The 26548-nt window shown below is 36.3% G+C and overlaps 5 protein-coding genes across 5 annotated transcripts; 3 read left to right on the top strand and 2 right to left on the bottom strand.

The window, feature by feature from the left end:
* Positions 1–440: 440 nt before the first annotated feature.
* Positions 441–1985, top strand: LOC101887392 (ZZ-type zinc finger-containing protein 3). The gene is made up of 2 exons (XM_005180071.4): positions 441–839; positions 895–1985. Exons 1-2 carry the CDS (start codon positions 564–566, stop codon positions 1708–1710), a joined length of 1092 nt encoding a protein of 363 aa, XP_005180128.1. The 5' UTR covers positions 441–563; the 3' UTR covers positions 1711–1985.
* A 1978-nt stretch (positions 1986–3963) lies between these two features.
* LOC105261606 (membrane-bound transcription factor site-1 protease) lies at positions 3964–7103 on the bottom strand. Its single transcript, XM_011292808.3, has one exon. The coding sequence runs from the start codon at positions 7012–7014 to the stop codon at positions 4105–4107; it is 2910 nt and encodes a 969-aa protein (XP_011291110.1). The 5' UTR covers positions 7015–7103; the 3' UTR covers positions 3964–4104.
* Positions 7104–12148: 5045 nt separating this feature from the next.
* LOC101887221 (uncharacterized) lies at positions 12149–12862 on the bottom strand. Its single transcript, XM_011292812.1, has 3 exons — positions 12797–12862; positions 12375–12719; positions 12149–12310 (listed from the first exon to the last, which is right to left on the bottom strand). Exons 1-3 carry the CDS (start codon positions 12860–12862, stop codon positions 12149–12151), a joined length of 573 nt encoding a protein of 190 aa, XP_011291114.1.
* Positions 12863–16185: 3323 nt separating this feature from the next.
* LOC105261607 (uncharacterized) lies at positions 16186–16875 on the top strand. Its single transcript, XM_011292811.1, has 3 exons — positions 16186–16243; positions 16296–16639; positions 16705–16875. The coding sequence occupies exons 1-3, from the start codon at positions 16186–16188 to the stop codon at positions 16873–16875; spliced, it is 573 nt and encodes a 190-aa protein (XP_011291113.1).
* A 2390-nt stretch (positions 16876–19265) lies between these two features.
* LOC101901684 (uncharacterized) lies at positions 19266–19929 on the top strand. Its single transcript, XM_011292810.2, has 3 exons — positions 19266–19310; positions 19369–19713; positions 19774–19929. Exons 1-3 carry the CDS (start codon positions 19266–19268, stop codon positions 19927–19929), a joined length of 546 nt encoding a protein of 181 aa, XP_011291112.2.
* The last annotated feature ends 6619 nt before the right edge of the window (positions 19930–26548 follow it).

The raw sequence follows: 26548 nt of genomic DNA, 5'->3' as shown, positions 1-26548 counted from the left end.
CTTGTATATGGTCTTATAGGCTTTGTATTACAGAAATGGATGAAATAAAAATAAATAAAATAAATAAATACCCATAATTACTAGTCCATGGGAAATATTTATAAAAAATCAACGATTATTAATTAGTCCGAAGAGGCTACATAAGAAGCTTGGCATCATGGCTACACATTATAGTGTCGAATGTTACGACGACAGGATTCGGCATACCTTTATAATATGTCACAATGGTGTGTAAACCACCTTACATTATTTTCATCTTTCCCTTTTTTGTTCAACAATGTTTCAAATTGTGTAGCTAGTTCCGCGCTCTTTTTGTGAATGTTTTCCTTATGTCTCATTCGTAAACAACAGAGTTCCCTAGGGGATTTTGCTTCCTGTTTGCTATCAAATATTTCTTTTGGGCCTTAATATTCGTTTTGTTGGGGACGACTTTCATTTTGGTTCCCACGCGCGAATTCGCTCTTAACAAAACAACTCAACCAACAATAATATTTTTCATATTTTTTGAATTTAAAAACATAATAAAAAGTGAAAAATCTCTGAAAGCAACTTCATTTAAACAAATGGAACAGCAAGAAACCGAAAGCGATGCCGAAAGCGTACTCGATGAGAATGTGTTTTATTTCGAAAGTGACCACTTGGCACTGCGTGGAAACCGAGACTACACAAATATGTTGAGGACCATTGCTATTCTGGAGGCACAGCGGGTGCGAGTACATCAGCAAATGGAAGAACTAGCCTTAGCTAAAAAGCGTTATATGGATGATCCCGAGTTGTTTTTGAAAAAGATACAAAGCGGGGAACCCATAGTGGCAGCGGAACACTTGACCATTGCCACGGTATTTATTTCAAAAATATATTTATTTACAATTGTCAACAATTTGTTATTTTTAGCTACCAGAAATTGGAAAATATGATGACATGCCGCAGGAAGATGTAAAAATCAAAGAGGAACCCAAAGCAGATGTATGTGAAACGATAAAATCCGAGTTCCCCATTGTGCGTGGCCGGGTTATGGATGAAACAAAACCGGAAACATACAATCAACTATGGACCGTCGAGGAACAGAAACGTCTTGAAGAATTACTCATCGAATATCCGGAGGAACGTGTCGAAATGCATCGCTTTACCAAAATTGCCAAGGCATTGGGCAATCGTACTCCCCAACAGGTGTCAAGTAGAGTTCAAAAATATTTCCAAAAACTGCATAGTGCTGGTATGCCCATACCAGGCAGGATACCCAAAAATCGTCGTATGGGTCACACCAAATCAAAACACTACTATCGGCCATCGACGTTTTTCCCCTCGCACAATGTTCCCGTTCATATGTCGGAAGATGATTTTTTGTTTAGCGATTTAAATTCCCCATCACCTAGTATGACGTCACAAGAAAGAACTATGCATTTGGATTCCAACGAAATTGGCAATGAAGTAAAGAAAGAGCCCTTGACACCCGAAATGCGACAACAAAGAATAAACATGTTGGAAACAATAAAGCAGGAGAAATTAGCCACACCCGAGGGTTACAGTCCCGATCCATTGTCGGCGAAGTGTGAAAATTGTGAAACATCCGCCGTTGCCCGTTCCGGTTGGCGTTGTAATACCTGCTATTGTCCGTTGAATTTGTGCAACGATTGTCTGATCCAACAACTTGTCGAACATCAATTTGAACATTATTTACACGATGTGGTGGCCGAGACAAAAGTATGATTTAAGTTTTATTTAAGTAGATAATATATAAGTTATAAGTCTATTTTTAAATAGTTAATACAAATTACAAGGAATTTCAAGATTCAAGAATTGGAATTACAACGAAATTGAAAATATCAAGAAAATGTAGGAAATGTAGGAAATTAATCCTACATGCAAGTGACAAGACTCAGGAAAATTAAGTGAAGATACCTCAAGATTCTATCATTTATTACATAATCAAGAACCGATATAAAACAAAACAAGTCAAGATTCAAAAACTGTTGAAGATTCAAGACATTTAAGAATACATTGGATATGAGCAGGTATGTACTTCAACTTTTTTACACTTTATTCATCCGTTTGCGTAAATTTTGTGGCCCATTGATAAAAATATAAACCTAAGGCCACTCGTTCTAGATCTAAAAAATATTTTGGACGACTATGGTTCTTGCAAAAGTTTATAAAAATACTGGCTGGCTTATATGTTTTTTGAGAAAAAAATCTTCATGGGTTTGGTGGTATTTAAAAATATTTTCTTCAATAATTTGAAAGTCTCCGATGATGTTAAAAAATAAATCTGAGAAAAAATTTTATCTAAAAGTCCTGTCTAGCAAACCCATTAAAAAGTGTTTGGCGAGCTTGAACGGACTTTTCTTGAGGAAAAGTTTTTAAGAATCATATCTATATCTTATGGATCCTGGGTGGCCCTGGAGAGCCTGAAAAATATACCTGTATTCCTATGTCTTAGGTTAGGTTAAAGGGTGCGCGGTTCTATAAACAACCATTCCACTCGGAGACCCCTTGGGCCATTGTGTTCGTCCTAATTTAAGAAGATAGGAGAATAGAAAAGAGAGAAGAGAAGGAAATGATTAGCGAATAGTGAAGAAGTGAGAATCTGAATAAAGAGTAGAGAAGTTAGTAGGTTTGCATTCACGGTGTGTCAACGTGTCGCCCTTAGCCATTTTAGTCTTTTGGCTAACTGAAGAATAAGTGCTGGCTCGATGTCGATGTCTGTCTCAGTATAAGAGTTGGGCAGTGGCAGATTAAGTGCTCCACCGTTTCTTCCTCTTCCTGACAAAGCCTGCAGTATTCAGTGTCGTCATCCCCCATTTGGATGTCATGGCCTTTATGTTGCAGTGTCCTGTAATTAGGCCCACCACAAGCTTCAAGTCCAGCTTCGTCATGGATATGAGTGACCTCCTTTCGGAGTTCACCGGCCAAATCTTTTTGGAGACATTACATCCCCTTCCAGTTAGGCAGTTCTGTTGAAGTTTCTCAAGACATTGCTAATGCAGTAATTGGAAGAGGTGACATAAAGTTGGCATCACTGAGCTTTCAATCTCTAGATCTTCTGACTGAGATCAGCGTCTGGCCAATTCATTGCCAGATATGTTGACCAGAAACCCAACAGAGTTTGACAAACGATTTCACCTTTTCCAGATCATTCCTGCATTCCAGACCTGCCACAGATTTGATTGTAAATGAATTTTGAGCCTTCAGGGCCGCTTGACTATCGCCATATATAGTCACCGGTCCGTCCAGTTCATTGATTCTATTTGCTAGCAGCTCTATGGCCTTCGTGACAGCAAAGATTTCTGCCTGAAAACGCTACAGTCGTTTTTTAGTTCGAAGGATCGTTGGATACTTAGACTTTCACAGTAGACCCCAGCTCCATCTTCCATCTTTTGATCAGTATATACAGCTTTACCGTTAAAAGGTGGAGTGTCGCGGGTCCAGATGACTCTGTTAGGTATATGGATATCAGATAGTTCAAAGCTTCCTATGTCTTACTCTTAATAATCCTGCCTGTCTATGATGGCCTTTGAAATATAATTTTTGGAGCCTTTTTCGTAATTAATCTCTAAATCAGATACAACCTGAAAAATATTCTGGAAAAAAATATGGTTGTCTCCCATGTTGCTAAAAAAGCCTGAACACTGGTTCTCTTTAAATAATTTAGACGGCCTCCGATGTTCATAAAAATATTTAGTTGTGGATCTTAAAAACCCTCCTTAGAAATCTACGTTTCATGGCTCTGATTGTCCATGAAAAATCTTCTTTTTAAATCGATATTTGTGTCGAAATGTTTTGGTCTTGAAAAATATTCTTAAACAATATCTTCCATTACTAGAAGATACGTTATTATCAAGCCAGGATACTGCCAAAGTACTTACATTCTTGCCCTCTTAAGGAATTGATTCCTGCTGTCTGTAATCATTAAGGTCGTTGAATTTCAACCCTCACTATGAGTTCCCCCAAATTAAAACCACATTTTATTTCGTATACAATTTGATTTCAAGTATTCCATTACTTGTTAAATTTCATGTATAAAAAGGCTCTACATTTTTTCATCCGAATCTTCGAATTCTTAATTGTTATCTTAAACACTACTGCATGTGTATAAAAATAAAATCAACACACTTCCAATTGTCTTTTTCTAAATTTATCCTTTGGATGTAAAACTTTTGAGTATCTATACAATTTCGAACTTTTCAATCTCTTTGGACTTGATCGGCGGAGCTCCCAATCCTTACTATTTCTATACGATTCCATGCTATTAAGTTTATTGAACATCGAGGCTACATGAGAATTCATTGTATACGCGAGAAGAGCATCCAAGAGCCACATGCAAGGTTTTTCAGCATGCGTTGAATCGATACAATTGGAATCACCCATAATGGCGATACGACCTTCTTTGGTCTCCTTTTTGTTGAGACTTTCATTGATTAAATACAGAGCTTGTTTTTTATTCTTGTCTTTGTTTTGTATTTCAATTTGTCCACTTTTCAGTATTTTTTTCTCTAGCAGAACTCTCTTATTCAGAACTGAATTGTAGTCGGAATGATTGTGGGTGTCATTTAAATCATTTTCATCCTCTAATAATTCTAGCGTAACCAGGTCAGAGGATATTTTCATGGTTGACCTTTGATTTTCGTGCATTTGAAACAGTCCCAATATGGGATAAGTGTTGTGTATTTTCTGTTCTTGAGTGTTGTCTGATTTCTTCTTAATTACTTCATTAGCCTGGTCAGTGAGGCGAGCAGATATAACAATATTTTCCTTGTTGCGGGGAAATGTATTTAGCGTTGTACCACTGGCATAATAGACCTGATGATCGCCCAGCTCGTAATAACCTTCAGCAATGTCATCACTTAATGAAATGCCAAATCCCTCCAGCAGATCATTTAGGGCCGGAACATTTGTGCCACCCGTGTCAGGCAACCACCACTCCCTGGTATTTTCATCAAAAAACTTCATGTTTCGCATTACGGTGGTGTTATACCAATCGGCAAATATAATTAGCCCCAGTCCATGATCGTATACATCTTCCTGCAGTTTTTGAATTTCCTCATCAAAGAATTCCTCTTCGGGATCCACAATTAACAATGTACCATATTCGGAGGCATTAAAGCAGGTGAAGGGCATACCCAAGACATCAATGTAATAACCATGATTTCGCAGATGATGATACATGTCACGAAAATTGGTGTGCAAATGATCGCCCCTCCAATCCAGGGGATCTGTTTTAATTTTCAGATTGTCTCTGGGTATATACCCCGGTGGATATTGTATATTATGATATTGATCCCATAATATTCGTTTATGCCTGGGTGGTTTTGGTGATATTTTAACTTTGATAGGAAAATGTATGGTTTCATTACGCCCCGCTGTTTCAACACTCAGGCTCACGGAGCCTTCAGCTTCTCCTTCATATAGACAATCTATGTCTTTAACTTTTATCTTAACGGCCATCCAGCCAGACCAGGGCCACAGCAGAGGAGAATATGAAATGTCAACTTTCAAAATTTCACCATTTTCTTCCAAATTGGGATGCCATTGTGGTTCCTCTAGAATCTTGCCTCTAACTGACCAACCATTCCAAATGGTAACATTTATAATTGAGGCCATCGATCCACAATACATTGGCTGTGAGCTGTAAGGCCACATATAAGGATCTGTGTAGTCCATATAAGCTGGACTTAGGGTAATTTTGGGTTCATATGCCAACAACAGATTCATGCTCTTCGATACATTCAACTTGCCATGACCCTGTTCGAAAATATTGTTATGCTTCAGTTTAGTTGCTCCTTCGGCCAGTATTTGTTTAACAGAAGCTGGATTAACCAAGGGCAATTTTGGTAAGGCTCCACTTAAAATCAAGGCCACAGCTCCAGCAACAACCGGTGAGGCCACTGAAGTACCCGACAATGATCTACAGCCACCATTTAAATTGCTACCCTTTACATGACTACCATAGGTGACAATATCTGGTTTCACACGGCCATAACCCCTGGGCAACTCCCATGTGGTCATACCCCTAGAACTAAATTTGGCCACCATGTCATCCGAGTTAATACCTCCAACCCCAATAACATCACTTTGATCTCCCGGGTTGTTTAGGGTGCCATAAAGCGGCCCATCATTACCAATGGCGGATATCATTATGATTTTATTTGCAGACAATTCCAGAACTTTGTCTACAAACGGACGATCCATAAAATCCGGGCCACCAATGCTTAAATTCAAAACATTTATCTTGCGGAACATGGCATAATTGAAGGCATCCAAAAACCATGAGGTATACGATACCTGTATGTTTGTGCACACCCTAAAAATGTGAAGCTCAACATCTGGGGCAATGCCCAAACATTCCTTGGAAGAGGCTATGACCCCAGCCACAAATGTGCCATGACTTACACCATCGTCCAAAGACTTTTCATTGGTCCAATTTGTTCTTTCCTTGACATTACGGAAATGGGGATGATGTTTGGGTAGCCCCGTATCAAAGACAGCTACCTTAATACCCTTGCCAGTTATGCCACGATTCCATAGATCACGTACATGTAACAAGTCTGTTATGTGGCCTGGAACTACACCCAACAAATGGCGTGATTGATAGTCCACAGAAGTCTGATTCCTTTGGGGAGTATATTTCAAATCTCGGGTAATTATATTTTGCTGATTTACATCTCTAATTGCTGGATGTAATTTTAAAATATCTGTAACATTGGGAATCGTGGTTTGAATTACTTCAAAGTCACTGGGATATAAATCAGACAAATGCGATCGGGGAACAAATGTCCAATTGATGGCAAGATTTTTCCTCTCAAATGCAGCATTTATGTATTTTTCTCTGGTCACCCTCCAATAGTAATTGGTGAAATGCACCAAATATTCATTATCCACCTTTGTAAGTACGACATTTATGTCCAGTTGGGCATACTGCGACGGTGTTGTTTTGATCCGGCCCAAGGAGGAAACTATAATTATTATTAGACACCAACATTTTGTTTTCAGGACCGTTCGGGTAATGAGGTCCATTATATATTATTATTTTTTTTTAATTATTTTTTCTGTGGCCGGTTTAAGATTCCATGGCCCTGGCTTGTTAGAAATAGAATGAAATGAAAAAATGTAAACAAAGAAAAGTGTTGTTGTTTTCGTGCTATGATGAGCAGCTGTTATTCACAATTGCGAGGGTTCTCTGTTTTAGCATTCACAATAGACCAGTAGAGATGCAGTAGAGTCATTGAAATATATGAATTTATTCTTGAAAATGATAAATTATATTTTAATGAAATGTAATATATAATTTTAAGGAAAATTGTAATTAAGCCTTTACCCCTACTCAACAAGATGGAAATGTAGTTATCCTGTACCGCAATGATGGAGCTTGCAACAGCATTTATTGGTCCAATGATCATTATTTGCATAAAGGAGAGAGAGAGGAGGAGTAAAAGACAGTTTTGCTCGCGTGAAAAAATTCCAAAAGGGTGCTGATAAAAGGGCGGTTCCATATAGCACTACATTGTTCCGTATTAGACGTCGGTCGGGTAGAGTTTGGACCTTTTTGCATTGTACACTATTGAAATCATAGATTCTTATGAAGACCTTGAATAATTCTCGAGTCAATTGTTATAGCCTGAACTTTGATTCTGGTCCGTTTGAAGGCCTAATATGGATTATGTGCTGTTTGTTTTCTGTTCATGATTCATGTCTGTTTTTTTTTTCTAATAACTGTTACCTTGATCAGTGATGCGGCGTAGCAAAATTTATATAGTGTAGTACCATTACCGAAATAGACCTGTTGATAGGACCCACTGTTCCTTGGTATATTATTCAGAAATCTTCATATGTCTCTTTACTGGGGTATTATACCAATCTGCAGATATTATTGCCTCCTCGCATTATTATGACTTTCCGCATAGTTTTATATGTAAGTGTAAATCAAGCATTTGTGGGTGTGGTGTTCAGAAATAACGACATTGTCCTTTTTGCAAGAAAATGTATTTAATGTAGTTCCAATGGCAGTGAGGCAGCCCGATTAACCCCGGAACATTGGTTAAACTCGAGTCAGTCTGGCATTTTCAATGAAAATGTTCATATTCCTCATTACTGTAACAATCCACAGATTACATACGACTAGGCGGGCTTGCTGAAATTATAATCCCCTGATCTGGAGACTGTGAGCTCTTTCTTGCCAGTTCCTCTCCTTTTTTATACCCTCCATAGTATAGTGGAGGGTTCCGTTTGTAACTCATTGAAATAATGATCTTAGACCCAATAAAGTATATATATTCTTGATCAGCCTAAAATTCTAAGACGTCTGTCTGTTTTAATCACGCTATCTTTCGAACGAATTAAGATAGAAGGCTAAAATTTTGCACACATGTTTATTTTGCCAGTATGCAGGTTATGTTCGTAAATGGGCCCCCATTCGAAAATGAATACTACAGGCTAAGGCAGAAAATTGTCTATGCAGTTCCAAGTCTTCGTATAGGCCCCATATATCAGTACTTCCTTATATTTGGTATTTTGTCGATTTTAGGTACAATACTCACCGAAATAGTTTGAGATGTCGTATTTGAAGTTCGTAATGGAAGCTACAGCCTGTGACAGAAAATCTGTACAGGTCCAGGTCTTCGTATAGCTTCAATATAACGGTACCTACCTATGTACGATATTTTGATGATTTTGGCTACATTATTCACCGTTTATTTCAGGTTTGAATATGGTAATGACTTGTGACAAACAATGCCTATATAGGTGCACGTGGTACAGGCCCTAATATAACGGCTATATTCGGTATTTTTAAAATATTAACAGAATTTTTGGCGAATGTTATATTCTTCGAAAATTTTCAAATTCGTTCTAAATTGTGGAGGGTATTCAAAGTTCGGCTTACTTACTTGTTACTGCTTTTTTACTTGTTAATATTTTTTTTTTAATAATTTTGTAAGTTTCCGGTTTTTGTTTGTTGGCTTAAATAATCGACGTGCACACTTAGCAAAATAAATACGAACCGATCTCGACAATATCATTGGCTAGATTGCATTTTTGTGGACATATATTACGCATTTGGTGCACAATAAAAGACAAATCGGACGAAGGGATGTACGAGAGCTACAACTAAATTTGAACCGATTATCTCCAATTTCAATAGTGGTCGGCATTTGACCAAACAAAAATATATGAACAGACGGACGGACTGACTGACATAAATCGACTCAGAAAGCGATTCTATGCAGATTTGTGATGATCTGCATAGAATCGCATTCCGAACTATGGGCCATGTTATAAACAAATGCACAAAGGCATTATACCCTGCACCACAGTGTGTTGTCGGGTACAGTGATAATATTCTCGACTATGTTTGAAATGTTGAGAACTATACCTCAATAAAAAATGAGGTTGTAATGATAGGAAATATACTTCATCGATTTGGGTCCAGATTGTGAGCTACTTTTCATATCAGCGCTAAAAGGTTTGGATATACATTTCCAACTTGCCCTTGTGTTAATACATCTGAACATAGTTCTGGAAGAAAAAGTGTACATTACCCTCTAGTAGTAATATTTCCACTCAGTTTTAACATTTAAGGAAAACCAAATCCGCACACATTTTCAAGAATTTTCAGACAAATCTCAAGGATAGAGGCCGCTGTGTATACTACCTCAATAAAAACAACCCTTTGTTTGAAAACAAATCACCGTTATAAAAATGCAACTCTGGCACACACACATTTAGCTGTGTTCACTAAACGTCTACCAATGGAACATGGCTCACATTTTCCAATGTATTAATACTATTTTCATCACTTATAATTCACATATGCTTTTTCCATTTGTAGTTTGGTATATATACAACTTCCAATGCAATGGCTGACGGAAGTGTGTGTCTTCTGTTTGTGATGGCACGTAGCTGGACATTGATCGCTAGACCGTTATTAGTGTTTGCAGATCTGCTCAGTGGACATCCGTCACACTATTGTTCTCTCAACATAAATTTGCCGGACAGATGTTTGGTGCTGAAGTTCTAGTGCCGGTCTTCTGTTGCATCGACGCCGGGTCGAAACGCACAGTCATGCATTGTCCGTCCGGGTGTTGTTTCTGGTAAGGGTGGTGGTGCGTCAGCGTCGCCATTCCGAGCCAAGGCTCCTCGGCCGGTATACAATTGCTATGAGACCAGCACCGAATTTCCCAGTCTGTCGTTTTCAAAATTTCTTAGTTAAGTAACTTGGGTAGCTTAGCTTCGGATTTTCGTAAATTTACAGTTCAGAACACTTCCATACCAGTGGCATTGCCGAGCAATTTGCCCATTAATTTTGCTTTTTATAATAATAGTTTATTATATAACCTCCATCATTCTATTGAGGGTATGTATATTAGTAGCTTTGTCATTCCGTTTGTAACTCCTGGAAATATTCAAAATAGGCCCTACAAAGTATATATATTCTGGATCAGCGTAAAATTGTAAGACGATCTAGCGTTATCCGTCTGTCTGTTGTAATTACGCTAGATTTGGACGAATTGAGATAGAAGGCTAAAAATTTGCATACATACATAGTTTACCAATAGGCAGGTTAAGTTCTATTTTCATAATTTTAGCGACATTATTTACCAGAATTATTTCAAATTAGTTATTGGAAGATCTCAATGGGTACTACAGCCTATGGAAAAAATTTCGTATGCAGGTCCACGTCTTCGTATAGCCCCAATATAACAGAAGCTCCCGATATTTGATATTTTCATGTTTTTAAGCGACATTATTTACCGGAATTATTAGAAATTTCGTATTTGAAGTTCGTAATGGGTGCTACAGACTATGACAAAAATGTTTGTATGCAGGTCCACATGTTCGTATAGCCCCCATATAACGGTAGCTCCCGATATTCGGTATTTTGATGATTTTAGCGATATTATTCACCTGAATTCTTTTAAATTTGGTATTTGAAGTTCGTAATGAATACTACAGCCTATGACAGAAAATTGTCTGTGCAGGTTCACGTCTTCGTGTAGTCCCCATATAATGGTACCTCCCGATATTCGGTATTTTGATGATTTTAGCGACATTATTTACCGGAATTGTATCAAATTTAGTATTTAAAGTTCGTAATGGGTATTTCAGCCTGTGACAAAAAAGTTTGTATGCAGGTTCACGTCTTCGTATAGCTCCCATATAACGGCGCCTCCCGATATTCGGTATTTTGATGATTTTAGCAACATTATTCACCGGAATTGTTTCAAATTTGGTATTTGAAGTTCGTAATGAATACTACAGCCCATGACAGAAAATTGCCTGTGCAGGTCCATGTTTTCGTTCAGCCCCCATACAACGGTACCTCCCGAAATTCGATTTTTTAATGATTTTAGCGACATTATTCACCGGAATCGTTTCAAAATTCATATTGGAAGATATTATTGGGTACTACAACCTATGGCAAAAAATTTCGTATTCAGGTCCACGTCTTCGTACAGCCCCCATATTACGGTACCTCCCGATATTCGGTATTTTGATGATTTTAGCGATACTATTCACCGGAATTGTTTCAAATTTGGTATTTGACGTTCATAATGGACACTACAGATTAAGACAGAAAATTGTCTGAGCAGGTCAACGTCTTTGTATAGTACCTCCCGATATTCGGTATTTTGTTGATTATAGCGACACTATTCACCGAAATTGTAACAAATTTCATATTCGAAGTTCGTAATAGGTGCAACAGCCTGAGACAAAAAATTGTCTGTGCAGGTCCATGTCTTCGTATAGTCCCCATATAATGGTACCTCCCGATATTCGGTATTTTGATGATTTTCGCGACGTTATTTACCGGAATTATTTCAAATTTCATATTTAAAGTTCGAAATGGGTACTACAGCGTATGACAAAAAATTTCGTATGCAGGTTCACATCTACGCATAACCCCCATATAAGGGTACCTCCCGATATTCCGTATTTTGATGATTTTATCGACATTATTTACCGGAATTGTTTAAAATTTGGTATTTGAAGTTCGATTTTTTTTCAAGGTTCGCATTTGATATTGTAATGGGTCGTATAGACCCTAATATACCGGCTACATTCGGTTTTTTTAAGATTTTCAACAGAATTTTTAACGGATTTTATTTTTTTGAAAATCGCTATATATTTAACCACACTTTTGTTTGCTTGATGACTAACGTTTGCTTTTTTGCTCAGACCCTCCGAAAATCTGAATTGTCCCAATAATTTCGTTTCTATCGTAGTGATGTAATGTGGTATTGTAACTCACTGAGGGGAAATATGAAGGTATAAAACTTTTAGTTAAGGAGAAATTTTTGGCCTCATAAAGGACATCCTGGAAGTAAAAATCAAATGTATTTAAATATGACTCATGAAAACTATTTCAAAACATAACTCACCTTTTTGTAGGGACACTTTTTCGGTAGATTGGTGACCCTCTTAAATTCCGCAATCAATGGCTTGATCAGTTGATTGGTCAGCGATTGTTGCAGAAACATGCAAGAATTAAATCTCAAATCGATCAGATGGATAATTTGCCTCGAATTGCTGGGCATTACATCGATGGTGACGTGAGATTTAAAACTTCTGACCAAATTGCGACTGAACGTTGTTTGCAGGGTAATGCTGTAGTTGTTGGTGCCGCGTTTCACAAATTCACAGCTTATCTGTTTGACTGGCTCTTTGTTATACTTACGACAGGTGACATTTTTTATTTCGAATATGGCAGTGCGACAGCCGGTGTTCTGAGATTGATGCCGTTATTTTATTACTATTATTTTTTGTTATTGTTTAATTTTTTTATTGAAAAAGTAACACTTACTTCAATCAGAATAATCAACATGCAGAGCAGCAGAGCCATTGGTGCGTTGACAATTTTCATAAACATTTTGAAAATAAATGAACACTAGTCGTTAACAGTTGCAAATAGTTAAGCTCTCTTCAATAGCTAAATTGTAGAATTTTAATACACAATCAAATTAGAGGTAAAATGTTTTTGGGGTTATTAAAAAAATAATTTTGATTTGATAATGCCCATTTGAAAAAAAATGGTGTTGAAGTACTCAATACTCCCGTTTAAAATGAGAGAGTTTTCAATTATTTATTTATAATATGTAATAATATGTACAACATATTTAAGCGTAAGGGCAAAAGAGAAAATCATGTTTACACCCTTCATTGTTACACAAAATATCCATCATAAATTTTGGCAATTTTGAAAATATTTTTGAAAAGACTACCCAATTACGCGCTAATCGCGGCTATAATCTTAGATTATTTAACAATATTTATACGAAGACGAAATTGTTTGCCATAGGTTGTAGTACCCATCAGGATCCTCCAGTACGAAATTTGAAACGATTCCGGTGAATAAAGTTGCTGAAATCATCAAAATACCGAATATCAGCAGGTACCGTTATGTGAGGGCTATACAAATACTTGGACCTGCATACAAAAATTTTTGTCATAGGCTGTAGTACCTATTAAGATCTTCCAATACGAAATTTAAAATGGTTATGCTGAATAACGTTGCTGAATTCATCAATATACCGACTATCGGGAGGTACTGTTAAAATGGGGGTTATACGAAGACGTGGAATTGCGTTCAAAAATATTTGTCATAGGTTGTAGTACCTATTACGAACTTCAAATACGAAATTTGAAACAGTTCCAGTGAATAATGCCGCTAAAATCATGAAAATACCGAATATCGGTAGGTACCGTAATATGGGACATGTCCCATTTACGAACTTAACAGAACCTACTTATAAACTATGCATTTGCGCAAAATTTTAGCCTTCTACCTCCATTCGTTCGCAAGATAGCGTGATTACAACAGACGGAAAGACAGACGGACATTGCTAGATCGTCTTAGAATTTTACGCTGATCAAGAATATATATATTGTAGGGTCTATTATAAATATTTCGAGGAGTTACAAACGGAATGACAAAGTTAATGTACCCTCCATAGAATAGCAGTGGGAATAAAAACTGCAACCAATTTCAGACTGCTGTCACTCGTCCGACAGCTGTTAAAATTATTCCAGCGGCAGCTCATTATATTGTTTACAAGCGTACGAAAGCATTTTGGTGAGAATATTCCAGAAAAAAATCGTGATAGAATTCAAGCGTGATAGTGTGATTTCTTTTTATTTGGCTGGAAACCCACAAGTGGTAATCGTTAGAGCACTCCGCATTTAGAGCACGCATTTAAATGCGAATAAATCTTTTGTGACTCGTACCATCGCTCGTTACCGTGATACTGGTAGCGTAGCCCGACGTCAAGGAAGTGAACGGAAGAAGACAGCAACATCAGCAGAAATGGTGTTTTCTCCGTCTCCGATGAGAAAACATTCGTTGTTCAGCAGTTTGTAAACAAACAAAATGATCGTGTTTACTTGCCAAAGAGGTCAGCTGAAAATGTGCACCTTCGGTTGGCCACCAGAACTCAAGTGCCGGTCATGGTGATGCTGTGGGCCGCCAGACAGCGACCTGTCCGCTCGTAGTAATCGACCGTGGCATCAGAATAAATGCCGAATATTATCGCGAAAATATTCTGGAGGGTGTATTAAAGCCTTGAGCACGCAAACATTTTGGCCGCAGACCTTGGACATTCCAACAGGACTCAACAATATCGCACTCAGCACGCGCCACCCAAGAATGGTTACAAAATGAGGTTCCTCGCTTCATTTCCAGCGCACAATGGCCACCAAAATCTCCGGATACCAATCCGTTGGACTATTGAGTCTGGAGTATTTTGGAAAGCAAGGTTGGTACTAAAAAATACCAAAGTGCCGATCATCTCAAGCAAGCGCTTCGCCGGGAATGGTCCAAAATACCCCAGAGCAACATTCGGGCAGTGTGTGACGGTTTCATTGGCCGATTGAAGGCCATAATTCGTGCCAAAGTTGACTAATTCGAATTTGATGCTATTTCCGATATTTTTGATTTCATTTAATAAAATAAAAAAAAAAAAAAAAAACAAGTAAAAAAACATTAAGTTCGGTCGGGCGAAACTTTTAATACCCTCCACCTTAGGTTAAAGGAAATATTAGAAGAAATGTGGCAAAAACCATTAAAATGCCGAATATCGGGAGGTATCGTTATATGGGGGCTATACCAAATCGTGGACCTACACATGCAATGTTTCGCCAACGGAGCTAGAACCCATTATGACCTACAAATACCAATTTTCAGACAAATACGTAAAAAATGTGGCATAAATCATCAAAATACCGAATATCGGAAGGTACCGTTATATGGGGACTATACCAGAACGTGGACCGATATATCTCATTTTCAATACCAACCATCCTAGACCCAATACAAATTGCTCTGCTAAATTTAGGCGCTCTACGTCAAATAATGTGGGCTGTATCGTGATTTCAACAGACAGACCGACGGGCAGACAGACAGACGGACATCGTTAAATCGACTTAGAATTTTATGCTGATTATGGATATATATACTTTATGTAGTCTACAACGAATATTTAAGGATGTTACAAACGGAATGACAGAGTTAATATACCCTCCTTTCCAAGGCGGAGGGCATAAAAATGTAAAAATTATGGCGTTTGACTTTGTTGCAGTTTTTTATCTCACTCTGTATATCATTTTCACAACAGATCTTGTGTCACAAAAAATGTTTGCATGTGTAAAATTTGAAGAATGCTTATTCCGATTTCTTTGAGCGTTTTGTTTTTCAAAATTTTGACCTGGAAATATTGAGATGTACCAAGTCTGAATGGAATCGGATATTAATTTCGCGTTTTATGAGCGATGGATATTCAAAATGTTGAATCCTTGTGGGGGAGGTACCAGAAGAAAAGGACCGATGTATCCCATCTTCACAGCAGATGTTCCGTTGGTAGAAATAATGGGATGTGTGAAATATGAAGAGGACCGGATTCTTATTTCGGAAACTGAAAACTTTGACCATTTGTGGTGGAGGTACCAGTAGGTCTCTACAATCTTTATCTTGTGTTGATAGAAATATTGAGATGGGCTAAGTCTGAATGGAATCGTCCGTCATATGTAATCTCCAATTAAAAACTCCCCGTAATTGTCTCTTAATGTTGGGAATTCTTAAGTTAACACAAGTATGTAATTGCTCTGAAATAATCGAACAATTTGATTCATTGTTTGTTACATTTTCAAATTATTATTTTGGATATTGGATAATATTTTGTTTTGTGATTTATTTCCAAAATGTCCATGAAAAGTGCCACCACACTAATAGTTCTGCTCTACATTCTTATTCATGTAAGTGATATTTTTCAATTTGAACAAAAATGTGTAAAAAAATCTCCTCTTTGTAGGATATCGATTGTGGAACACCATTTTCGAACTCAAAAATATCACCTGTCACAAATATCATGAAGAACTCTTTAAAAAGGTTAGCTGTAATTTTATGAGACGTAGCAGCAATAACTACAGCATAGGGCTTCAAATGATGTTCAGTCGTGAATTGGATCGAAATTTTAAAGCCCACGTTGCTATTGACGTAACTCCAACAAATTCTACACAAATCATTCATTTAATCGATTTGAGATTTAATTGTTGTATGTTTCTGCAACAATCGCTAGCCAATCAACTGGTCCGGCCGTTGATGAATGAATTTAAGAGGGTTACCAATCTGCCCGAAAAGTGTCCCTTCAAAAAGGTATGTACGAGTGTCATGTTTAATATTTTTTTCAATTTAAATTAAAGTATTTACTAATGTTGCAGGAAACCCTATATGATGTGAAGAATTTCTCTTTAACGAAAAAGTTTATGCCCACCTTTTTGCCCTCACTGGATTTCAATGCCACCCTAAATCTCTATGATAGAAATAAATTAGTAGCTTCGGTTCAGATTATAGGAAATATCACCCAAAAAGAAAAAACTAATAAACAATAGCAAGCCATGCAGATATTGGTTCATTCCGGAACAACGTCAGAGTTTCGGTCAGCCAGCTAGCTACCACAGTGTTTATCACTTAGTGTTTGTTTACTGTAGCAAAAGGGATAGCGTTGCGACTTCTGGACAGTTGCATCGGCTACATCACACGCCAAACATTCCTCGTCTGCGTCACCGTAATGCCTGCATTGGTGTTGGAAAATGGTCTTCCGGAAAGATATTACCCGCTTTAGAAAAGCAATAGCCCCCATTGTTTTACGTAATGATAACGCGAGGGGTTCTGCGTAAACACATCCGATTTATTGCTCCGCATTTTGCACAGTCACACTATGACACTCTCACCTTATTCTGGTGCGGAACAATAAATCTAATGTGTTTGTGAAGAACCCCTCGAGAGTTATGTGACAATCCATTTTTTTCTCCGATCAAACCATCTTCCTATCATCATCTTCAAAAGCAGATCGAGAAGATTTTATATCCTCCGATTCGCACATTTCTTTATCACGGGAAAGCCCATTGGCCTAAATTTTGTGAGTTCATCAATCATCTCTTCAGAGAACTGCCCAATGTTCGCTGACAGATTGGATTTTTCGAGGTAATGTTAAGAGGGGTTTCACGCTGACAGAACAGATTTATTGCTCCACATTTTGAACAGTACATGAGGGTGTCTTCATCTCGAATAACACTTTGATTATCTCCAAAAGCAGATGGCTGAGTTCCGCAATCGTTGCTTTAGAGAACAACCCAATTATTCTAATATTTGGGTAACTGAATTTTTTTCTCGAAATATCTTCACACATCGCAGACGCTTGCTATCTACATGCTGTTGGAATGCCCGAAATAAGACCAGATTTGGAAGCAGAGACAGCAAGACTAGCGGAAGACAGTCGGCAATCTAACCCTACATTTAAACTGCCATAAACGTCAAGAGTTTGGAAGAGGAAAAGTTGGCTAGAGTCGAGTACCTCCCAGGAAGTCCTCAACCTATAGTTCCCGAGACCAGAAAATAATTCAAGTGGTTCCCCAACTGAGCCCAGTGAGGGGAGGCATACAGGCCGATTCCATTGTTCTGGCCAGCAGCAAAGACTCATGGGGCATTTGATGCGGTCAAAACGTGCATCAAAATAACGGTTTAGACCCTGGGTCTCTTTTGGTCAAATCCAAGACATTTGGAGTCGACTCAGCGATGTCCGTCCGTCCGCACGACAACTCTCGAAGGGAGTATCCGATTTGATCCAAACTTGGTATCCAGAAAGATAAAGGATAATTCGATTTGGCTCCAACTTCGCAAGGTGCGAAAATGGACAATATCGGTCCACTCCATCAAGTACTTCCTCCACAAAGGGTCAATTTTTTGAATAATTATAACTCTTATAAAATGTGATGTAAGAGTCCGATTGTCTTCAAATTACACTTATTACAATATTTCTATTAACCCATGGTCTGGTATGAAGATGGACTATATCGGTCCACTCCTTCAGGTACCTCTCCCATAAAGGGTGAACATTTTGAATATCCATGAAGCTCATAAAATGCTAAATTAACGTGCGATTCCATTCAGACTTGTTACATCTCAATATTTCCATCAACACAAGAGCTGTTATAAACATGGTAGTGATCGGACTATTCCTTCTGGTACCTACCTCACAAAGGGTCAAAGTTTAAAATAACGCAAACGATCATTAAATCCGAAATAAGCATCCGTTTCTCTTCATATTTTGCACATCCCATTATTTCTACTAACACTAGATCTGATGCGAAGATAAGATATAACGGTCCACTCCTTTTGGTACCTCCCCTACAAGGGGTCAACTTTTTGAATATCCATTAAGTTCAAAAAACGCGAAATTAACATCATATTCCATTCAGATTTGGTATATTTCAATATTTCCATCAATACAAGGTCTGTTATAAGGATGGTAGAAATCGAACCATTTCTTCTGGTACTTCCCCGACATAGGGTTCAAGAGTTTGAAAAACAGAATGCTCAAAGAAAGCGAAATAAGCTCCCAACTCCCTTCAAATTTTACACATACAAACCTTTTTGCTAACACAAGATCTGTTGTGAAGATTTTATATATATCTGCTAGCCCCTTCTGGTACCTCATCCACAATGGGTCACAATTTTCAATACTTTTATCTGTCATAACTTGCGAAGAAGAAATTTCTTCAAACATAACCTGGATTACGTTTTCTAAAGGGGTTTAGAACATGAGTTTCACTCCCACTCTGTTTTTAAATTCGGTAATGATCTCCGCATGGCCAAGTTTGCAGGTCGGCGGTGCAATATGAATATTGTTTTTTAATTGTTTTAAAATTAGTAAAAATTTAGATTTCGCACTCGAATCGAGTTAGTAAATAATGATTCTTTGTTTGTTATTATTTGCAAAATGTTTGCACCTATAGCTGCGCTCTGCGTTCTTATAAGTATTCAAGTAAGTGTTTGATTTTCTTGGAAGAAAAAGCCCCTTAATAAAAAATTAATAATTATAGAGTATCGAAGGTCATGATTTTGTATACAAGATGAAGAATGTCACCTGTCGTACATACAACGAAGAACTTGTAAAGCGGTTGGGTTGCGATTTCACGAAACATCGTATCAATAATTATGTCATTAGCCTTCAATTGCTATTCACCCGTGATTTGGATCGAAGTTTCAAGGCTCACTTTGCCATAGATCTAATGCCGACAAATTCGCGACAAATAATCCATTTAATTAATGTAAGATTCAATTGTTGTGTGTTTTTGCAACGATCGCTGGAAAATCAACTGATCAGACCATTGATGATTGAATTGAAGAGGGTTACAAATCTGCCGAAGCAATGTCCCTACAAGAAGGTAAGACTTTGTCAAATGGTCGATTTTGATATACATTAATTTGTTTCTTTTCCATTTCAGGATGTCCTATATCAAGTGAAAAACTTCTCATTAAGTGAAGCTTTAATTCCTACATATCTGCCCACAGTGAATTTCAATGCAACCTTGAATCTCTATGATCGAAATGAGATCATAGTAATAATTCAGTTCTTGGGGAATATTGCTCAAAAGAAATGAGCAATTGTGACAATGGTTGAAACAATTTAGGTTTGAAATAAATGGAAAGTGCAATGGAAAGTTCTGTTGATATAGAACAGGAATAAGCTATAAATAGACATACGCACACAGAAATATATGTTTAAAAAATTGTAATTGTTGGACCTTAAAAACCGATTCTAGCACTACATCTTTGTCACAACATTTTATTTGAAATTCGAGATATCCTTTTTCTAATCCGTAAAGGGTTAATTATAATTCGAGACTTCCATTTGTTATTCGTAATAATTATTTAATTTCTAATTCTATTTGTTTATACCCTCCACCACAGTGTCATTCAATTCTATGTCGATTTAGCGATGTCCGTCCGAACCAAATGAAGAACCAAATAAATAAAGTTGATAAAACTTTACTCAAATGTATATTATGTCTGCAAGACTTTTGGTATTGAAAATGGGTCATGTAGGTCCACGTTTTGGTATAGCCCCCATATAATGGTACCTCCCTATTTTCCGTATTTTGGTGATTTAAGTGGAATTATTCACCGAAAATGTTTCAAATTTGGCATTTGAATTAAGTAATGGATACTACAGCCTAAGATGAAAAATTGTCTGTGCAGGTTCACGTCTTCGTATAGACCTCATATAAAGGTACCTTTCGATATTCGGTATTTTAATGATTTTAGCGACATTATTGACCGGAATTGTTTCAAATTTGGTATTTGAAGTTCGTCATAGATACTACAGCCTAAGACGAAAAATTGGGGAGGTACCAGAAGGTTTGGAATGATCTTGCCTATCTCAGAACTTGATCTAAGTTTCATAATAATTTTACAATGTACCTAGTTTGGACCAAATCGGATACTCCCTTTGAGAGTTGTTGTGCGTACCAGCCAGCCAGACAGACACAGAGACGACTCAAATGTCCTGAAACGGTATTGTCCAAAGAGACCTATATTCTAAAACCATTATCTCGATGAGACACGTTTTTGTCATATCACATGATATTTAGTCTGATGGTATAAAATATAACCGTTCAGCTGCCTAAACAATCCTAGGTTCGTTGCTCGGATGGTCCTTGATAAATATATAATTTAAAAATAATGAAAAAATTCTTGGTTAAAGCTCTGTGGGTCCCTGAATTTCCTTAAAAAATTCACGTTTGTTAGACTGAAAAAAGTTTAAAAAAATCCATGCCTATTGAAATGTTTATTCTTGCGAAAATATTCCTAAAAAATTCCGAGTTCTTGGGACTGATTATCCTTATGAAAAATATTCTCAAAAATCCACGTTTGTTGGACTGATTATCCTTGGAAAAATATTTTTAAAAAGTCTACGTTTGTTGGATTGGATATCCTTGGAAAAATATTTTTAAAAAGTCTACGTTTGTTGGATGGATTATCCTTAGAAAAATATTAAAAAATACAAACTGATTATCTTTGGAAAAATATTTTTTAAAAAAAATTCAAACTGATTATCTTTGGAAAACAATTTTTAAAAAAAAATCCAAACTGATTATCCTTGGAAAAATATTCTTAAAAAATCCATGTTTGTCGGACGAATTATCCTTGGAAAAATATCCTTAAAAAATCCATGTTTGTCGGACTAATTATCCTTGGAAAAATATCCTTAAAAAATCCATGTTTGTCGGACTAATTATCCTTGGAAAAGTATTTCTAAAAATCCCCGTTTGTTGGACTGATTATTCTTGGAAAAATATTTCTAAAAATACACGTTTGATGAACTGATTATCCTTCCGAAAATATACTTAAAAAATTCACGTTTGATAGACTGATTATCCTTATGGTATTTGAAGTTCGTCATGGATACTACAGCCTAAGACGAAAAATTGTCTGTGCAGGTTCACGTTTTCGTATAGCCCCCATATAACGGTACCTCCCGATATGCGGTACTTTGATGATTTTACCGACATTATTCACCGATTTTTTTTTTAAGTTTCGCATTTGAATATTGTAGTGTGTTATGACAAACGTTGCCTATGCAGGTCCACGTCGTCGTATAGACCCTAATATAACGGCTACATTCGGTACGCTTAAGATTTAAACAGAATTTTTAACGGATTTTATTTTTTGAAAATTGCCAAATTCGTTGAAAATGGTGCAGGGTATTCAAAGTTCGGCCCTGCCGGCTTTTTTACTTGTTTCATTTCTAATTCGAATTATTTAATTTGAAATTCGAATTACTCGAAACACAAAAAAAAAAACCCAACAAGAAACACAAAAAAGAACTGATGAGGATAGGTGGCTCTTTTCCATCGTTGTTTTTATAAAAACAAAAATAAAGGGATAAAGCCTAACCATTTAGCAACAACAAAAAACATTTTTTATTTTCGAATTATTTAATCTGTATTTTAAAATTTTCCATATCTTATTCGAATTATTTCATTTGAAATTTGAATTACTCCAAATAAAATTAAAAAAAAATCGAAAAGATCTTTTGTATTGGCTTCCCATTGCTTTTTCGAATTACAAAAAAAAAATCGTTCGAATCACTAGTGAAATAATTCGAAATTCAATGACAATAATTCGAAAAAAAATTGAATTACAAATGAAATATTTCGAATTTTAAATCGAGTTTTACGTATTACAAATGACACTCTCTCAAATTAAAATTGAATAATTTCGAATTACAAATGGAATTCTTGAATTTCAATTGAAATTTTAAGAATTACAAATGAATAGTGACGAATTGCAAGTAAAATATTTCGAATTACATCTGAAAATGTATAGGAATCTTCAAATAAATTTATAATTTAATTTTTTGTATCTCCTACTTGCAGTTTTTTTTTTTACCAAGAAAAAAAAATTCTATAACTTAAGGGCTAATATCCATTAACCTAAATTTCGTTGTGTCCTAAATGTTATTCTATTTGTTTTGTGTAGTGAAATGTTTGAGTCCGAAGCAAAAACTATCTTCAATTTAGCCGCATTAAATATGGATGAAGAAAAGTTTTGCAAAAACTGTAATCAATACAAACTTCTGGTACAAATGACTTCGTGTCTGGTATAATGCAATAATTGAAACTAAGTATCTTAGCACAAGTTGTTAGTGAAAAAAATTGTAAAATACACATTTGTTGCTCGTTTTGCGACCCAGATGGTTCTTGACAAATATTTAAACATGTTAAGAAGTATTAGTCGGTTTTGCCGACAGATTTATACCCACAGTCAATGTCCGTTTATTAGATGATTTTAAGCATATTATGAGCATGTTGGTTATTCAAAATTTTGACCCATTGTGGGGAGATGACTTAAGGAGTGGGCCTCTATCTACCGTCTTCACACCAGATCTTTTGTTAGAATATTGGAACGTATAAAAATTTAAGAGAACATGTGTGATACTTGAAGGCAATCGGGTCCTTACTTCATACTCGTATTTTATAAGACTTACAATTATTCAAAATTTTGACCCTTTGTTGGGAGTGGGCCGATGTTGTCCATTTTCGCATCTCACCTAGCACTGATACCAATCATGGGATTTGCAAAGTTTGCAGAAAATGGGATGATCCTTTCTCGTTCTATACGGCAATTTATTTTCTGTGAAAACTTTAACGTTTTGTGGGGGAGGTACCAGAAGGTTTGGAATGATGCTGCCTATCTTAGAACTCGATCTAAGTTTCATAATAATATTACGATGTAACTAGTTTGGACCATATCGGATACTCCATTTGAGGATTGTTGCGCGAACCCACAAATGTCCTGAAACGGATTTGGTCCAAAGAGACCAATAGTCTAAAATCGTTATTTCGATGAGACAAGTTGTGCCATATCAGCCATATGTCTGAAGGTATAAAAAGTAACTGTTTAGCCGCCATACAATCCTAGGTTTGTAGCTTGAATGGTCCTTGAAAAATATATAATTTAAAAATAATGAAAAAATTCTCGATTAAGACTCTCTGGGTTCCTGATTTTCCTTCAAAAATCCACGTTTGTTGGGCTGAAAAATATTTTTGAAAAACCCATGTCTATTGGACTGTTTATTCTTGCAAAAATATTCTTAAAAAATCCACGTTTGTTGGACTGAAAAATATTTTTGAAAAATCCATGTCTACTGGACTGTTTATCCTTGCAAAAATATTCTTAAAAAATCCACGTTTGTTGGACTTAAAAATATTTTTGAAAAATCCATGTCTATTGGACTGTTTATCCTTGCATAAATATTCCTAAAGAATTCACGTTTTTTGCAATGGTTATCCTTGAAAAAAATTTTTTAAAAAATCCATGTTTGTTGGACTGATTATCCTTAAAAAATATTTAAAAAAATACACATTTGTTGGACAGATTATCCTTAAAAAATATTTAAAAAAATCCACGTTTGTTGGACTGATTATCCTTAAAAAATATTTTTAAAAAATCCACTTTTTTTAGAAAATCCACGTTGTTGGACTGACTGTTCTTGCTTTTAAAAAATCCTCCTTTGTTGGGCGGAAAAATATTTTTAAAATATATATGTCTGTAGAACTGATCATTTTTGAAACTTATTTTTTCAGAAGTCCACGTTTGTTGGACTGATTATCCTTAGAAAAATATTTAAAAGAATCACGTTTGTTGGACTGATTATCCTTGGAAAAATATTCTTAATTTTTTTTCAAATATTCTTAAAAATCCACTTTGAAGACGCTGAGGGTCCTTGAGAAATAGTTTTAAAAATTCCGTAAAATATTTATACAAAATCCTTTAATAACATTATTAAATAATGCACTTTTTTTTTGAAAATCCGTTCCCTAAAATTCTCGCTTTTCGCTCTTTTGTTGGTCTGACCTATCCCATTATCCTTTTGACTTTCCCATGACTTTACACTGAATATAAATTATTCAGCTCGCAACGAAAATCTTTCAACTATCGAAACATAAATTATTTGCCAGCGCGGCGATTCATGACCCACAGTATGATGGAATACTGAAAGGGCCATTTGTGTTTCTTGCCCCAGCGCGCCCTTCCCTTTGCAAACGATTTTGTGAGAGAAAAGAAAAATAAACTTCAACTTCAACAACAACAAGAACAGTTAGTTAATATGTACATAATTGAATGAACAAACATTTCATATTAATATTTAAAATTCAATCAACACTCCAAAAAAGAATGAACAAAAACAAAGCAACAATAAAATACTACTATTACACATGCACACTCATTTATAAAGTACTTAGAGCAGCTTCCTTTGCCACACAACAGCCCTCCTCTCCCCCTTTTCCCCCTCTACACATACAGACGCTAACACACATTAACTTTGGAGGGGGCAACAGTAACAATAAAGGAGGCGCAAAATAAAATAATGACCAAAATGAGATGAGACGGCTTTAAGCAATTAATGCCAGTCGACAAGCTAGCCAGCCAGCCAACCAACCACCAATAACAGCATACCAGCAGTTATTCTCCAGTCATCCAGCCACCCATTTATGCTCCAGCCAAACAAGAACAATAACAAAACAATGGCAAAGATAAAGTAACTGCAGAATCACAAAAACAATGGCAAAGCAAAACAAAATAAAAAATGGCAAAAAAAAAGTTATGGAAACACTACATACAACAATCATAAAGCATAAAAACACCAAGAACAACAACAAATTCGCACATAATGTATGATAGCCGACAATAACAATGAACTTAATATTTTCCACTCGGTAAGGTTCAGCAGACAGTTCAACGGAAAGACAGGAACAAAAAAAAACAAAACGAAAGAAAGCTCTGCTTCTGCCACAAAACGAGAACGAGCGAGCGAGCAATGAAGCTAATAACAGGAGGATAATGTGGTTTTATTGTAAAGCTTTTGTTTGAGTCTGTAAAGTGTGCAGATTTGGTTTCTCTCGTTCTCTTTGTCACTCTCTCAAGTTATTGTTCCTGAGAGACAAGGGAAAGAATTTGAAATTATCCTATGAATGGGAAGCAAAAATTTAAAATGATTAATTCAATTAAAAGCCGCTTTTGAAACTTGGCATATTTTCAGGATGCCTTGGGCTTTCCTTAAGAAATCGGATTTAAAAAATAAATCCCTTATAAAAAGCAGGTTGTTCATTTTTTTAATTTTTATTAAAAAAGTAGAATCACTGATTTTCTTTTTCTTTTTATGGAATGACTATAATCGGGGAAATTTGAAATATTGAAGAAACAAAACTACATTTTTTAAATATTTTTTTGAACAAAAAGAATCGCCAATTTTGTAAAATATACTTTTGAACAGGATTTGTGGATTTTAAATTATTTTTAAAGAGGTAGAAATTTATTTTTCAAATATTTCAGAGGATTTCAATTTTATTTTCTATTAAAACTTTAGATCACCTTTTTTGGACTATACAGGGTTGCCCATATTCGACGGGCCCATGTTTTGTTATGCGACTTGTGTGTGGTGGAGCGCCGTCTTGTTGAAACCAGAACTGCCTCATACGCTTTCGACGAATAATTGGCATCACAAAATTGGTCATCATGTCGCGATAACGCTCCTGATTGATGGTAACCGCATGGCCATTTTCATTTTGGAAGAAAAACGACCCAATGTACGTTTTCGCACTAACGCCGCATCAAACTGTGTCTTTTTCGTCATGAAGAGGAACTTCTTGAATCTCCTGAGGATTTTCGTAAAAACGACAATTTTGATTATTTACGGTCCCTTAGAAGGCGCAC

Source organism: Musca domestica, unplaced genomic scaffold (assembly GCF_030504385.1).
Source record: "Musca domestica strain aabys unplaced genomic scaffold, Musca_domestica.polishedcontigs.V.1.1 124, whole genome shotgun sequence".
Lineage (NCBI taxonomy): Eukaryota > Metazoa > Arthropoda > Insecta > Diptera > Muscidae > Musca > Musca domestica.
The sequence above is the reverse complement of the archived record's forward strand: the minus strand, read 5'-3'. Positions and strand labels throughout refer to the sequence as shown.

Bases quoted from the DNA above. Each gene is read 5' to 3' on its own strand.
- LOC101887392 (XM_005180071.4), top strand. From the start codon at position 564: ATGGAACAGCAAGAAACCGAAAGCGATGCCGAAAGCGTACTCGATGAG. The intron at 840-894 runs GTATTTATTTCA...TGTTATTTTTAG, and splicing joins AACACTTGACCATTGCCACG to CTACCAGAAATTGGAAAATA.
- LOC101887221 (XM_011292812.1), bottom strand. From the start codon at position 12,862: ATGTTTATGAAAATTGTCAACGCACCAATGGCTCTGCTGCTCTGCATG. The intron at 12,720-12,796 runs GTAAGTGTTACT...CATCAATCTCAG, and splicing joins TGTTGATTATTCTGATTGAA to AACACCGGCTGTCGCACTGC. The intron at 12,311-12,374 runs GTGAGTTATGTT...TTTTACTTCCAG, and splicing joins AAAAGTGTCCCTACAAAAAG to GATGTCCTTTATGAGGCCAA.
- LOC105261607 (XM_011292811.1), top strand. From the start codon at position 16,186: ATGTCCATGAAAAGTGCCACCACACTAATAGTTCTGCTCTACATTCTT. The intron at 16,244-16,295 runs GTGATATTTTTC...TCCTCTTTGTAG, and splicing joins CTACATTCTTATTCATGTAA to GATATCGATTGTGGAACACC. The intron at 16,640-16,704 runs GTATGTACGAGT...CTAATGTTGCAG, and splicing joins AAAAGTGTCCCTTCAAAAAG to GAAACCCTATATGATGTGAA.
- LOC101901684 (XM_011292810.2), top strand. From the start codon at position 19,266: ATGTTTGCACCTATAGCTGCGCTCTGCGTTCTTATAAGTATTCAA. The intron at 19,311-19,368 runs GTAAGTGTTTGA...TAATAATTATAG, and splicing joins GCGTTCTTATAAGTATTCAA to AGTATCGAAGGTCATGATTT. The intron at 19,714-19,773 runs GTAAGACTTTGT...TTTCCATTTCAG, and splicing joins AGCAATGTCCCTACAAGAAG to GATGTCCTATATCAAGTGAA.
- LOC105261606 (XM_011292808.3), bottom strand. From the start codon at position 7,014: ATGGACCTCATTACCCGAACGGTCCTGAAAACAAAATGTTGGTGTCTA.